Source organism: Podarcis muralis, chromosome 5 (assembly GCF_964188315.1).
Source record: "Podarcis muralis chromosome 5, rPodMur119.hap1.1, whole genome shotgun sequence".
NCBI lineage: Eukaryota > Metazoa > Chordata > Lepidosauria > Squamata > Lacertidae > Podarcis > Podarcis muralis.
In genome coordinates this window covers 72074999-72089408 of record NC_135659.1, presented here as the reverse complement: position 1 = coordinate 72089408, position 14410 = coordinate 72074999, and the positions used below count along the sequence as shown (strand labels likewise).

The window sequence follows — 14410 nt, the reverse complement described above, 5'->3', positions numbered from 1 at the left end:
CACTGAAATCAAATGGAACTTAAGTCATGACCAACTTGCCCCATTAATTGCAATGGTGCCCAAGTTCAGTTAACTTAGCCTGGCTCCAACTTGTTGAAGCATGCTTTTTCATAGCGTGGAGAAGCCCATCACATCTCCCCAGTACATGTTTAGTCTGTGTCCAAATGAATCACATATCTCCCATTTATGTGACCAGTGAAATACTGATGTAATGTATGCATTGCATACTTCATTCAAAACAAACTCTTACAGTACAACTGCTTATGTGAAGGAAGTCCCAATTGCTTTCAATAAGACTCACTTTCACATATCAACACCTAGAATTGCAGTCCTAGGTAGCACAATTTCACATATTTTATTTATCGATTCCCTATAAAATGCTTATACTGCTTAATATAATAAAAAATCTAAGCATATAAGTGCATAAGATAATTTTAAAATGCAACAACGAACGATAGTGGAAGTGATAGGAGACTGCAAGGCTTGGCAATCCTATTCTCTGTAGGTTTATTCAGAAGTACCGGTAGTTTCTAATGAGTTCGACAGGACTTACTCCAAAGTAAGAATGCACTGGGTTGCAGCCAACCTCTTGCTGGGATCAATATATTATCCCTCTTTTTTCTCACCACTGCATTTGCACTGCACATTTTAGGGAAAGAGTTGGTCTCTTTCATATACTATCAGTCCAGATTTTCATTGTAAGTTGTACTGAGAAAATAAAATGTTTTCCAAACCCCCATGCAATTGCAAAAAGAGAAGAGCAGTGAGAAACAAATCTGCAAACACGGGCATCTACTTTTAATTTGCTTCATTGGGCAATAAATATGAAGTCCAGCCGTCACTCAAAAGTTTAATTTATCTAGGCAGTTGGCACAATGACAACATTTCAAGCTCCCTCCTGGGAAAGCCTCACTGGAAACTAGAGCTAAAACCTCAAGCCCCAGGCAAGCTAGGGCACTACAGAGATGATGCGTTGTGGGAATGATGCCAGATGTCTCACTTTCTCAGCATTGCCACTGGCAGGTTGACAGAGCAGCGCTGGTGTCACCTCTAGGAAATGGGAAACATCACAAAATCTAGTCCACAGGGAGATGTCTCAGTAACAGAACACAGGCACATCCCATCTAGAGGCAAACTGACATCACCGAGCAACATTCCAATACCTGTAAAGCAAAACAGAAAAAAAGGGGAAGGGGGAAGCTGACCTTCAGCGAATAGCAAACTGCATTATTAGAGCAGAAGGGGAAAGGGTTAACAGCCTTATCTTAGGCCACCAGAAAACAAAAATACACAATACCCAGGTTTCCTGCTTTCTAATCCAGTGCCCTATTTATACCACTCTTTTCACAATGCCAATGACAGCTTTTTCCTGGCTAAAGGCATACTTCCTGCTTCTTGAATAGTGATTTCTCACGTTCCGCTCATTTATGATACCTTCTACATTTTTCCCTTCAAACTATTGGATAGTCTTTTAGCCATATTATATGTTATTTAAGCTGCAAAGAAAGGGGAGGAAACTAAATAGCTGAAAACAATGGAAAATCAGAAAGCTTCAGCCCTTTGTCAGAATACCCACATATTTATGTATGCCTAATAAAAGCAATCAGCCCTGAGTGCTCACTGGAAGGACAGCTCCTGAAGCTGAGGCTCCAATACTTTGGCCACCTCATGAGAAGAGAAGACTCCCTGGAAAAGACCCTGATGTTGGGAAAGATGGAGGGCACAAGGAGAAGGGGACGACAGAGGACGAGATGGTTGGACAGTGTTCTCAAAGCTACGAACATGAGTTTGACCAAGCTGCGGGGGGCAGTGGAAGACAGGAGTACCTGGCGTGCTCTGGTCCATGGGGTCACAAAGAGTCGGAAACGACTAAATGACTAAACAACAACAATAAAAGCAATGACATTTTACTCACTGGCAAATTATAGATCAGTCTTTCAGAATGAAAAGATTCCTAATAAACAAATACATAAAACTTGCCTATTCTGCAAAGTCTGAGAGCTTCAGAAGTCACAATCTGTAGTCAAACAATACAGTCAGTTACATAGTCTACTACAAGTCTCACCAGTAATGGCATCTTTGCTATTTTGGATCCTGATCTGCAATGTTAATCCTTCCACCTAGGGTTTCCCAAAGTGGTCACTATTAACCCCTGGGGGTTGGTGGGACTATGCAGTGGGTAGATAAATACCTGGGGGTTAAAAAAGGCCCAGGGGGCAGAAAAGAAATTTATGAGGAACGATAATCCTCAGAAATAAACAGCATGGGTGTGTACCCCCCTTACAATTTGGGGCGGAAATGAAAAATCTAAATAGTGTATTTAACAAACCACATCTTGCTTAAGCTGGATATTACACCCTCTTCCTTAAGCACATTTATATAATTGGACTTGCTTCTGGGAACACATGGTTAGGGTTGTGCCATGAATACACTTAGGATTGCTCCATTAATTTATTTTCCTATATTTTTATTCAGGGCTTTTTGGGGGAATTCCTGCACCTATTTTTCTAGGAAAAAAACCACTGGTTTTTATTTATTATAAAAAGAAAGGAGCCAGGTGATTTTGACACACAGAGAGGATCCGGTAGAAAATAGAAGAATAAATAAGCTATTCTTCCTATATCTTGCATGGTCCTGAGGAAGCTATAGCTGCATGGCATTTGAGGCTGGGAAAGAATTCCACCTTTGCCTGCATCAAAATTTGCAGTACTAGGGTGTTTCCCATACCTATACCTTGAATACAGACACATGAATGAATTCTTTTGCAAAGACCTTCTTCCATCATATGCCAAACCTTGAAGCTCATTTCATTCTAAGCTGAGAATCTTAAGAATGGGGGGAAACATCCATAAAGGATATTAAGCATTCAGAATATTAGATATGAAGTGCTGCCTCCTACTGTGGCCAGGCCATTTGTCTATCTAGCCAATAATTTCTATTGAAACTCAGCCAACATTTTCCAAGGAGTGGAGGGGGATTCTGAGATTTCTTTTTTCTCCCCACCCCCCTTAGATAAAGCAGCAGTTTTCCAAATATTTGCCACTGGGGTTTTTTTGTTTTTTGTTTTTGCAGGTGCAAAATGCACACACAATGCTCTGGAATGATGTTAGGCTCGGGGCATGGTTGAGGATGCAAAATGATTGCTGTTGTTGCTAATTGCTGTGGCAGCAAAATAAAGACACACGTACACACACACACACACACACACTTTAGGGGAAAAGAAAGAAGCTGTACCACTGCCATTGGTGATGGTGAGCCTCCCCCCTCCAAAAAAACTGTTGGGATAATTTCTCCCCTCTGCAAACTAATTCAGTGAAATGGTCGTTCCAATTTCTCTGCTCACAAATTGGGTGGAGAATTTTGCCTTTCCCATGCCTTACTTTCCACTCTGCCTTGGGACAGCTTTCTGGGGTCCGAACAGAAGTTCCTCTCTGTTCCGCCACCCAAAATCCTTTAAGCGTAGATGCCAGGGTTTGAACATGAAGTCTTAAACATGCAAATCACGTGGCCTATTGCTAAGCTATTGTTAGACCTCACTGCACAATAAGGTCTGCTACAGAAACCTTTGTTGGCACCCTCAAAACTCTCCCCCTGCATGAACTTAAGACCTCCTGCTGGGGTGTGCTTAAGCGATTTACGTTAAACCTGTATTTCAAACACTCTACGCCGTTCACTTTTATAACGCTTCAGCATATGCCAACGCTAGCAGAGTTAATAGTAACAGACTAATTTTAAACCCTATGATTACTGGGGCTGATTTATATAGTAGCTTCACTTCACAATACTGTGAATCATGCCATGTGGTAATTGCCAAGTCCAATTTTAGTTCTGTCATACTGAAGCCTTGGTTTTTATGCCTCAGCTGCTGCCTCCTCTATTCTACAGAGCTAAGTTGATAATGCAGTGGGTTTCTGCAGCTTAATATCAAAATATTATGATACCCAGTGTCAGAGCCTTGCAAGTTATGAGTCATCTGTGAACTAAACACTTTATAAAATAAGACACATGATTGAAAAGCTATTTAATGTTTCAGTTTGCTTTCCCTGTAGATGGCACACTTTAAAAATTTTAATTTAGCACTTAAGTAATGTACAGAACTGATTTGCTTAACAGTGCCGCAATACAGTCACACAGATTCATCAAGGCTGTGCCGCAAAAGGTATGGAATCAACAAGGTTGTTAAAACAAAATATTTCAGGTCTCTTGTAAGAGGCAGGTACAAGCTAATTGTCAAAAAGCAAATTATTCAGTCTTTCGCAGATTTATAAGATTTTAAGGTAGCTTAGCATGATTCATGGAAAATAATTAAAAATATTCCCCCTTCATGTATGCTTTTGCATAAATAGGTCTACAGCCATGAAAAAGTAATGGAGGCCTTGCTAAAAAAAGAAATAGGTTGTTGAGATGCACTGCAAGACTTATTCCACCCAGTGCACCATGGGTTCAGCAGAAGCTGTGGGCCCTTTGGTTGCCCTTATCTTTCTTTTGAGGAGAGAGTCTCCCTCCTGAGTTGCTGTGTTGTCCCCATTCAGGAACCTTCTGCGCTCCTTCTCCTTTCACAAACAAAAGGAGGGCCAGCTTCACACATGAGATTAAGTTTCCTTCTGCCCATCAACTTTTGTGTGGGAAGGAGAACTAAAGTCAACAGATGAAATGATGGATGACAGAGGAGAGATGTACGGTAATACAAGCCTGTGTCTTCTTTTGCAGATTTTCCATTAGTTAAAATGGCTGGCTTGATTCTAATATTAGTATTCTTTCTAATATTTTGTTTATAATGTTGTATTTTAAATGGCTGGAACCTATCCTGGAACCTTAGAGTGAAGGGTGGGTAATTAATGAGTACAATACTAATAATATCAACAACATTTGCCCCATTGTGTACCACAGCTGAAACCCTTGCCTAGGACCAAAACCATGAATTATAGTTCTCCTGCACCATATTCATGTTTGGGGCAGCTAGATGGATACAAAACAATCTCCAGAAAGCAACACAAGAGAGGCTTATTAGATTATGCATTACAGTTGTTTGCATTCCTATGGTGGCTCACACTACATACATTTCGGTAATGAAGCCAAATGCATGCCTGCGTGGGTTCTTGTTTCATTTTTTAACATATCAACATCAGTTTCCTACTTCACTGCTCATGGTTACAAATAATGTATGGGGAAAGAAATCTAGGCTATTTGTTTATTTTACTTGATAAGCAACTTTAAAGATATACTTTTAGAGGCATCAAATGATGGCTATGAGTTAAAATCAGGCTGAGGCAAAGGAAACAAAGGTTCAAGCATCCATGCGGTTTGCTTTGGCTTTGGGGAAGGAATTACTGCCTGTGTATGAGTCATGCTTTGAGCACTGAGTTGGTGCCTGCATCAAAGTTTGGCCAGATTTTAGGAGTCTGGAGTTTGGAGCGATGCAGCAGTCTTGTGACCTTTGTACTTGCAGACAATTTACATCTCCTGGCTGCAGGTGCAGTAGAGACACAGCTGCTACAATTGTTTTAACTCTTTTTAATCTGTGTGGGGTCTGTTGTTGTTTGGTTTTATTGAGGGGAGAGGAGATGTGTCTGGGGGGAGAGCAGGGGTGCTCAGTCACAGTGGTTCAGGAACTGGGGGGGTCAGGTAGTTAGTGACTGTGCCATGTGCAATTCCTCTAACCTGGGGAATTGTGGTTGTCCTATCAGGCAGCCCTTTGGGTCTGCAGTTGCTGTTGCTGAATGCCAGGTGGACTCTGAGTAAGACCTCCCTCATCCATTATCCGATTATGGAGGAGGAAGGCAATCTGGTCTATATCACTGAGACCTGGGTGGGTGAGCAGGTGAAGTTGGTCTCCTCCTGCTGTGTCAACCTGGGTACTCAGTGCAGCATCAGGAAAACCTGAAGGTAGGAGAAAGGGAGTTGCTGTGGTCTATAGAATTTTTCTTTCTCTCTGTTTCTGGAATGCTCTCCCTAGGAAGGCTCACCTGGAGCCTTCATTGCATATATTTAGGCACCAAGCAAAAACATTCCTTTTGAACCTTTGGCTAAATAAACAATCTATGGCCTTTTAAACTGTATTTGCGGGGTATTTTTGTTTGTTTGCTTGTTATTATGGTATGTATTTTTGTGTTTTTATATTGTAAACCACCCTGTGATCTTTGGATGAAGGGTGATATAGAAATTTAGTAAATAATAATGCTAATGATTTTAACACACACCCCCCCCAAAAAAGCAGAGTGCCTGAACCATTCATTTATCAGAATAAAAATGCTATAAAGGGATCAAGTTTAAAAATCAGGTAAAATAGCAGTTTCAGTGGGTGATTTTAAGAAGGAACACAGCACAGGAAGAAAAAAAGTAGAGGCCCCAAGGCTGCTTTTGTTAAGACAGAAATATGTCCAGTCCCAAGCATGGAATTCGAAAACATAAATTAAAATTGTATCCGGCTTGGACTATAAATTAATAGCTACCACAAGGCGATTTAAGAAATGTTTATTAGACCATATGATTGCATGCTTAACAGTTAGCGCAGCCAAATGGGCTTTTTACTCATACTCAGTTCATCTTCTCATGATGCTGGTTCCCCATTAATTTAGCATCAGAAACAAGTCTGAAAATCTTTTGTGCTCAACTTTGTGAGCGACTCATATATGTGGAGTTACTCACAGAAGTGTCTCTCCAAAAGCTATTTGGGCAATTGCACAAATGTACAGCATACGCAGCTGTCAGATAGTAAATATTTGAGGCTCATAAAATTTGCCCACTGCACCATTTCGTGGAAATCTTTGTTTCTCCAAAACTAAAGTGACAAAGAGTCCATGGCAAAATGTAATGATGTGAAGTCCAAACTTGGAAGTTTCTTCCCAGGAGACCACTGCATCCATATATAAAGGGGGTAACAGGAGAAGCAGGAAAGGCTGCAGGCTTCCCTGCAGACATACCTGGTTAATTCTGGGTATGCATGAAAATGTACCTACACCAAGGAGCATATAATGTACCACCTTCCATTGCTCAGTGAGTGGGGAATGTGATGAGGAACAGAGTGTGGAAACCAGAAAGGACAAAAAAAATCCACTTGGCCTCTAGAGATCTGCTTTTAATGTTAATCCTAACCACACTGTCAGTTCCTAGCATTATGTTTGATGGGGTTTTGTATTTGCTCCAGAGAACAAATGAGCTCCGCACTCTAATAATAACAACCCAAAGTGCATTAAAGCAAGATTCACTAGTAGGGAGAATTACAATGCCATTATTTTTCTTGCCTCAGATTATTAATATTAACAAGCAGATATAATGGCTATACTCATTATAAAGGAAACAACACCAGTGACAAAAGTGAATAATAAATATACTCCCAAAGACCATTTCCAGCTCCCCTTCTGCAAGAGAGTATATCTATTTGCAAAGGATTTTAAAAACAGCAATACCAATTCCGAAGACTACCTGTAAAAGATCTCCACAATAACAGTACTGTACAACAGAAAATTCCTCCCAGCAAACTATGCTTAATTCCAAACTGCCTTTTCCATGTTCTAGGAAAGACAAATTATAATGACGGTCTAAAAATAGCATTATTTATAAATTATACAGCAAGAAGTGCTTTAAAAGAACATTCATATTCTGCCTTGAAAAATCACAAAGCTTCTCATCCTTTTTCCAAATTGAAATCATTTTGGCTAGATTCTGATCACAATCACAAACTAAGTAGCTGTTTTATTTCCATATATTATAAAAAGATACTTTGTAATGGGCATGTATTTTTGTATAACTTTGAATAAGTGTGTGTGTGTGTGTGTGTGTGTGTGTGTGTGTGTGTGTGTGTGTAAAATATATATTAAAAAATCACAAACATCCACCTAGTGCAACTTGAATAGAACCTGTAATTCCATTGTGACATAACCTTCCCATTTAAATCCAGTGTTCAGAAAACCTAGAAGTCGAAGCAATCAAGTTTAATCCTAGTTTTCAACACTTGTAAATTCGCATTGCTTTCAGGATAACTGCACCTGATTCTAGCACTAATTAGCAGCTCTTTCTGTCATGGAAAATGTAATACATCAAAGGATAGAAAGCATGGAACACAACAGCAGTAGCCAACTTTTGCTGGAATCCTTTTAGCAAGTGTGTTGTAACTGACTTCAAAGTGGATCATATCACATGTAAACATATTGTACTGAGTCAGACAACATCTAGTCCAAAATCTTTCTGACTGGCACAGGTTCTCCAATAGGCCTTTTCCAGCACCGCTACCCACAATAATTTCAACTGGGAGATGCCAGAGTTTGGAACCTTTTGTAGGCAAAGAACAACCATTTTCCTGATGCTTAAGACTGAAGGAATTTCAATAAGTGAAAAAGCATGAGAATCAATACTGCAAAATCCATCTTTAAAAACAATTTCGACTCGCCTCCAGGAAATTTCCCTTAAAATTATCTTTTGGTGGCAAAGGACCCCCACATGCCTTGCAAAGATAAATCCTTTAAGCTCACCATTATGTTGGGGGGGGGAGGGGAGAACTAGGTTTCTATATTCATGTTTGGTGGGAGTGTACCATGGCCCCCACTTTTTGAGGAAAAGTTTTTAATCTGACCTCCAAAATCACTAAACAATCTATCCCTCCTAATTTGGCACTTGCCTTATTATCATTAGATTAGACCCCAAATTCTACCCTTAAATCTAAGAATTTATTTCCTCCCTTTTCACAGCAGCTTGACTAGTTATTGCCCAATGACGGAAGGAAACTTCTAATATACCAAAAGAGGCTTGGGTTAATAACAACTGGAGCATTGCTCTATCAGAACGCCTCACATACCATTGGCAACTAATCAAAGGCATCTCCAAAAAAGGTATCTTTGACACGATCTGGTCTCCCTTTTTCTCTTTTATTGAAAAAGAACAGGATATTTTAATGCCAACATCATCATAGAGGTGTCTGTGGAGAGGATATATTGATTGAAAATCTATCATATAATCTAAAATTTATTAAAGGGGGCAAAAAGAAACACTCAGCATCCCAAAATAGACCCAAAAGGGAATCAATCAACAATAAAGAAAAAGAAATTCTTGTATTATCAGAGAGCTCTGCAGTTTGTTTCAATTTTGCATTCTGAGACCCCTAAGAAGGCCTAAAATACAGATGCCAGAAATACATTAGGCTTGTTTCTAAAAAAAATAATAAAAAATTTAAAAGACACTGCACTCTGAGAGCCAGTGTGGTGTAGTGGTTAAGAGCAGTGGACTCATAATCTGGGGAACCGGGTTCGCATCTTTGCTCCTCCACATGCAGCTGCTGGGTGACCTTGGGCTAGTCACACTTCTTTGAAGTTCACCTCACAGAGTGTTTCTTGTGGGGGAGGAAGGGAAAGGAGAATGTTAGCCGCTTTGAGACTCCTTAGGGTAGTGATAAAGCAGGATATCACATCCAAACTCTTCATCTTCCTCTGAAAACTCTGAAACTTTTATTCCTTGGTATATAATGTTTACACTTTCGTCATGCAACCCAACTTCCCTGACTGTCATCCTTAAGTTTATCACTTATGGGGAACACAACCAAAGGCCAGCACTTCCTCCATAGGTATAGTCTAGCTTAATCTTTGCAAAAAAATTTCCTTGTGTACAATGTGATGTGAATAATAGGATTTGGTCTTCTATTTACATAGGCAAAGGCACTGGGAATCCAAATCTGACACAAAAACTAAGGAACAGATTTTCCTTCAAATGGGTATAAATGAGATTGGGGACAGACCTGTCAAATTTATAGCTGCCAGGCCTTGCACAGCACGGTACACATACATTGTAGCCCACCAGGCGCTTGATTAAGTCCCTGTTTCTTTTTTGCCCAAGAAAGGCTGCAGACACGTGGTTTATCAAGCATCTGGCAGGCCAATTACACAGCTGGCAAACTGCACACAGCCCAGGGGGGCCAAGCTTGGCAAACACAGGGTAGAGGATGGTCCCCTTCGATTACACCACAGCAGCTCTCAAAGCTCTATTGGCCAGCCTATTTAGCCAAATCGTAACTGCTAAATAAGACACAAATGGGACTAATTATACTTGCAAGGGTGGCTCTCCAAACATCTTTGTTTTAAAAAAATTAGACACAGATTTTTTGGTGTCAGGAAAGGTAGCTAATAAAATAACCCCCATCATTAAAGCTTCAAGCGAAATCAGCTTGTAGAGAGCTAGATGGTAGAGCTTTGAGCTGATGGAACTACTGTATTTGCTAACCTCTGCCAATAGCTATCCCATTGTTTTTAAGGGACAGAGGCTTGAAGGAGCAGCATGGCTGCCACATCTGTAGCTCCATCAATCATGCCAGCCAGGGCAGAAAATGAGGGACAGGCAAAACCCTGCTCTGTGCTACCCCAGCCTGAAGGTGAAATATCAATCTGGCCCAATGCTGTCATGTGTTGGCAGAGTGGCTAGCTTAGCCCCTCCATGGAGCCTCCTGTTTTGGGACTTTCTACCAGTGGGAATCTTACAGGTGGGTGGCATGGTGACTCCACAGAGTCAGCAACCAATCAAGTTCAAAGATATGAGTATGAATATCCATGGATCGTCATACTGTCCAAATCTAAAAACTCTCACTGACGACAATACTCAGAGGCCCAGCTGTCTTAAAGAGAACTATTCAGAAATCAAACAGCTTATGCAGTGAAGGGGCTTTCTGAAGCTCTGATGGAGTTGAGGGTAGTACAGTCTGAAGTAATGGGACCATCAGGTGCAAAAGCACATCTGAGGCAAGCTGGTATATGAGGAAGGAGATCTGACTGCCCCATTCCATTAGAAAAAAAGTCACACAACTGTTAGCTCACAGCTCTAACTTTCAAAAGTTGCTTTTTGACTGAGCAGTTGAGAATCGTTCTTAAGATAATTTTGAAATACAAGCTGAATCACAATGAAGGCAATTTGTGTTGCTCTATTTTACTTATGGCTATCAGTTCTCTTGATTTAAACTTTATTCTTCAGATCTGTGTCTAAAGGAAAAAAAGAACCTGAGAGGGCTCATTCATAAGTAAGATTCCAGAGTAAACATCATTCTCATGAATTATATAGTTGTCATTATCTCAGAGAGAGAGGGTTGTTGGCTTTTTAATGGCCCCACTCCCACATTTCAGGCACTCTCGCTCCAAATTTAGCAGTTATTCCCAGCTAGTCCTGACAAACAATCCTAATGGGGCAACTTCAAAAACAAGGAAAATGTAGGCAGGACACAACAGCCATGATCTTTTGTAGAAATGCGTAAGTATACAAAGCTATGTATCCAATAGAGAAGTCTCATGGAAATAGAAGAAGATGGGGATAACACAGAGAGAAGCAGAGCTCAATAATCACAAGCCCAAGTTTTGTGTTACAACTTTAGTTAGAAGAATGAGTGCAAAAATAAAATCTCTTTTCAGTGAACAAGTCACTGACCAGTACAGAGCTCTGATTAGGATGCAACACCCACAAGTAATCAGATTAAGTACCATATCTGAATCTCTGATTTCCAATAAAGATAAACATTAAAGAAGAAAAATTTCACTAGTGTTATTCATAAACTTTCTGGCTGTCTTTCTCAGAGTGAGGAAAAGGAGGCCAAATTGCAGCCATTATAATGGCAACGAATTTTTATTTTTTTAAAAAAAGTTGTAGGCTTGAAGCAGCTGCAAAGATTATACTTCTCTTCCTCCTCAGAGCCCATTACCAAAATGAAATATTGATTGATAATAATTCTCAAAAGGCCAACATTTCCATCTGATTTAAATTGGATATTGGAAAGCCACTACACGCAGTACTGCCAGGCAGTGGTATACATACCCAATTTTCAAACAGATGGTCTCCCACAATTAATTTGCCACCTTGAAGTCGGAACACAGGATGTCAATTAAATTAATAGAAAATGCAGTGTTAGACTATGCAGTCTTAAAGTAAACTGAAGACTCTTTTTTTTCTCCCCTCTGGGCATAAAAACTTGTACCATCTAGTGAAAGCACAGCTTTAGTTTTCTTGGCACCCAGTCAATCTTGCCCTTGGTTTTAAATAATTTGTCAGGTTCAAAAGCAACATGTCACTGCTATGCAGCTGCTAGAAGGAACTGAAGGCTAAATAATCTCACTGGGTAGTTTCAGAGTTCATAAAATGACGAATTTTGGACACACAAACACACACATATTATTGTGCTGTTTGATCTTCAAACCAACACCTTTTATTATCTTTTATTATCAGTCCTGAGTTTTGCCAGGCACTGCTGCTTCTCAAAGTTTAATATCTTCATTTTACATTCTAACACTTGCTTTTGTAGGCAGCAGACTATATTATCATTAAGGCAATACCAGCCAACAGTGACAACAACCTCTTGTGGGAAATCAGTTTTTAAGAGGTAAAGGAGAGTATTTTATTCTTCCTTTTTAAATGGCAATTGAAGGTTTATTACTACTACTACTACTACTACTACTACTACTACTACTACTAATTTATAAATGAGGAAAAAGAGGGGGCAAAGAAAGTAAAACACTTTTCAGCTCACAATGAACATTCAATAAACATCACTACAACTATCTTAATTTACACATATAAGCTGACATATGCCATCCAAATAGGTCCAGACAGTAATCCAATTGAAATTTAGGTTTACAAAAAGTATGTTCAACCAAACTTGGAGTAGTTATAACTGGAGGTTTTATTGCATATTTCTATTTTGCCACCCACCTAACCCCCTCCCACAATGAAACACTTTGATTCATCTCAAAGTACAGGCAGGCAAAGATAAATTCAACTGAGCTTCATTCTTACACTTGACAACGATCTTTCCCAAAATGTTTTCATTAAATTATAATCATTTCCATATTGTCAGCATTTCTTTTTCTGAGATTATGAGATCTTAAGTGCCTCACCCTGTAGACAATAGGGCTACATATCAAAATCCCATGGGACACCCAAGGAAACATATACTATATGAGATCATTACATGCTAGAGCAGCTGTTAAAATTGGCACACCAGTACTAAGTCAAAATCTTCACATTCCTCTGTTTATTTACTATTTCACAGAAAGAAAAGCTTTCTAAACAGAAAAAAAAAGATTTTTTTTCCAGCAGGGTAGTAGCCATGCTCATATTTTTAAGTAAAAGCAACAATTCTATAGTATTAAAACCTAACAGCTTTATAGTGGTATAGGCTTTGAGGGGCTAGAGCATGCATGGGTAGGCAAACTAAGGACCGGGGGCCGGATCCGGCCCAATCGCCTTCTAAATCTGGCCCACAGACGGTCCGGGAATCAGTGTGTTTTTACATGAGTAGAATGTGTCCTTTTATTTAAAATGCATCTCTGGGTTATTTGTGGGGCATAGGAATTCGTTCATTTTTTTCAACAAAACATAGTCTAGCCCCCCACAAGGTCTGAGGGACAGTGGACCGGCCCCCTGCTGAAAACGTTTGCTGACCCCTGGGCTAGAGACAGTCCTCTTCAGCAAATGCATACATATCACACTTTAAATATGTGAACCTTTAAGGTGTCACAAGTCTCTGTGTTGTTTTCCATATATACAAATAATTTCGGGGAGGGAGGAATGTCTTCTGAAATTCTGTATCCATAACCTTTTGGTGTGGGACCTTGATTTGAAGCTGCTTGCATCACAATGCTCATCCAAAAACCCTACCACCACCAGACTGGACTTCTGTCTTTTGATAAGCATGTGGGTGTGCATCCCCCATACAGGTTACAAGTAGTTCTACAAGTAGAGCTGAGACTGAATGTGGTTTTGCGTAGGTGGAACTGTTCAAATACAACATCATGACTCTTGCTTGTCTGATAGGAAGATTACAGATAGGTAGCCGTGTTGGTCTGCCATAGTCAAAACAAAACAAAATTCCTTCCAGTAGCACCTTAAAGACCAACTAAGTTAGTTCTTGGTATGAGCTTCCGTGTGCATGCACACTTCTTCATGCACACTTCATGCACACTTCTTCGTGTGCATGCACACTTCAGAGTGTATCTGAAGAAGTGTGCATGCACACGAAAGCTCATACCAAGAACTAACTTAGTTGGTCTTTAAGGTGCTACTGAAAGGAAATTTTTTTTTGTTTTGATAGGAAGATGTTCGTGTTTGTTTTGGTTTTTGCCTACTGCTTATTTTTAATGCAGAGTCAAATACTTTGCTCTACCCCCTTTCACCTCTGACCTCCAACCCCACCGGCATGTGTCCTCAGAAGGTTGCCTAAGCAGCAATGTGCCCCTGATGAGAAAGGTTCCCAACTCCTAGACTGCAAACTCCAGAAGGAACTATGCCAGAAGGAACTGAGCATCTAGCTCAAACACAGGCACTTCTTTCCTATATGCTTCATCCATTTTTACCTGCATTTACTAATAAAGTACATAAACATAAAAACAAGTTTCCGCAGCACTACCAGAACTAAAACCAATATTTCTTCACCCTGACAACCCAATGA

General features: G+C 40.0%; 1 protein-coding gene across 11 annotated transcripts in view; it reads right to left on the bottom strand.

Annotated features, from left to right (window-relative positions):
• The window catches only part of TOX2 (TOX high mobility group box family member 2), a 223774-nt gene that overhangs the window by 190965 nt on the left and 18399 nt on the right, over positions 1–14410 (bottom strand). Inside the window, exon 1 of one of the 11 annotated variants that reach the window (XM_077929199.1) lies at positions 5662–5769. The exons of the other annotated variants lie outside the window; for them this stretch is intronic. Within the exon in view, the coding sequence (XP_077785325.1) occupies positions 5662–5754 (93 nt within the window). The 5' untranslated portion in view covers positions 5755–5769. Of the gene's footprint in view, positions 1–5661; positions 5770–14410 lie in introns of those variants that run through there. 11 annotated transcript variants of the gene reach the window in all.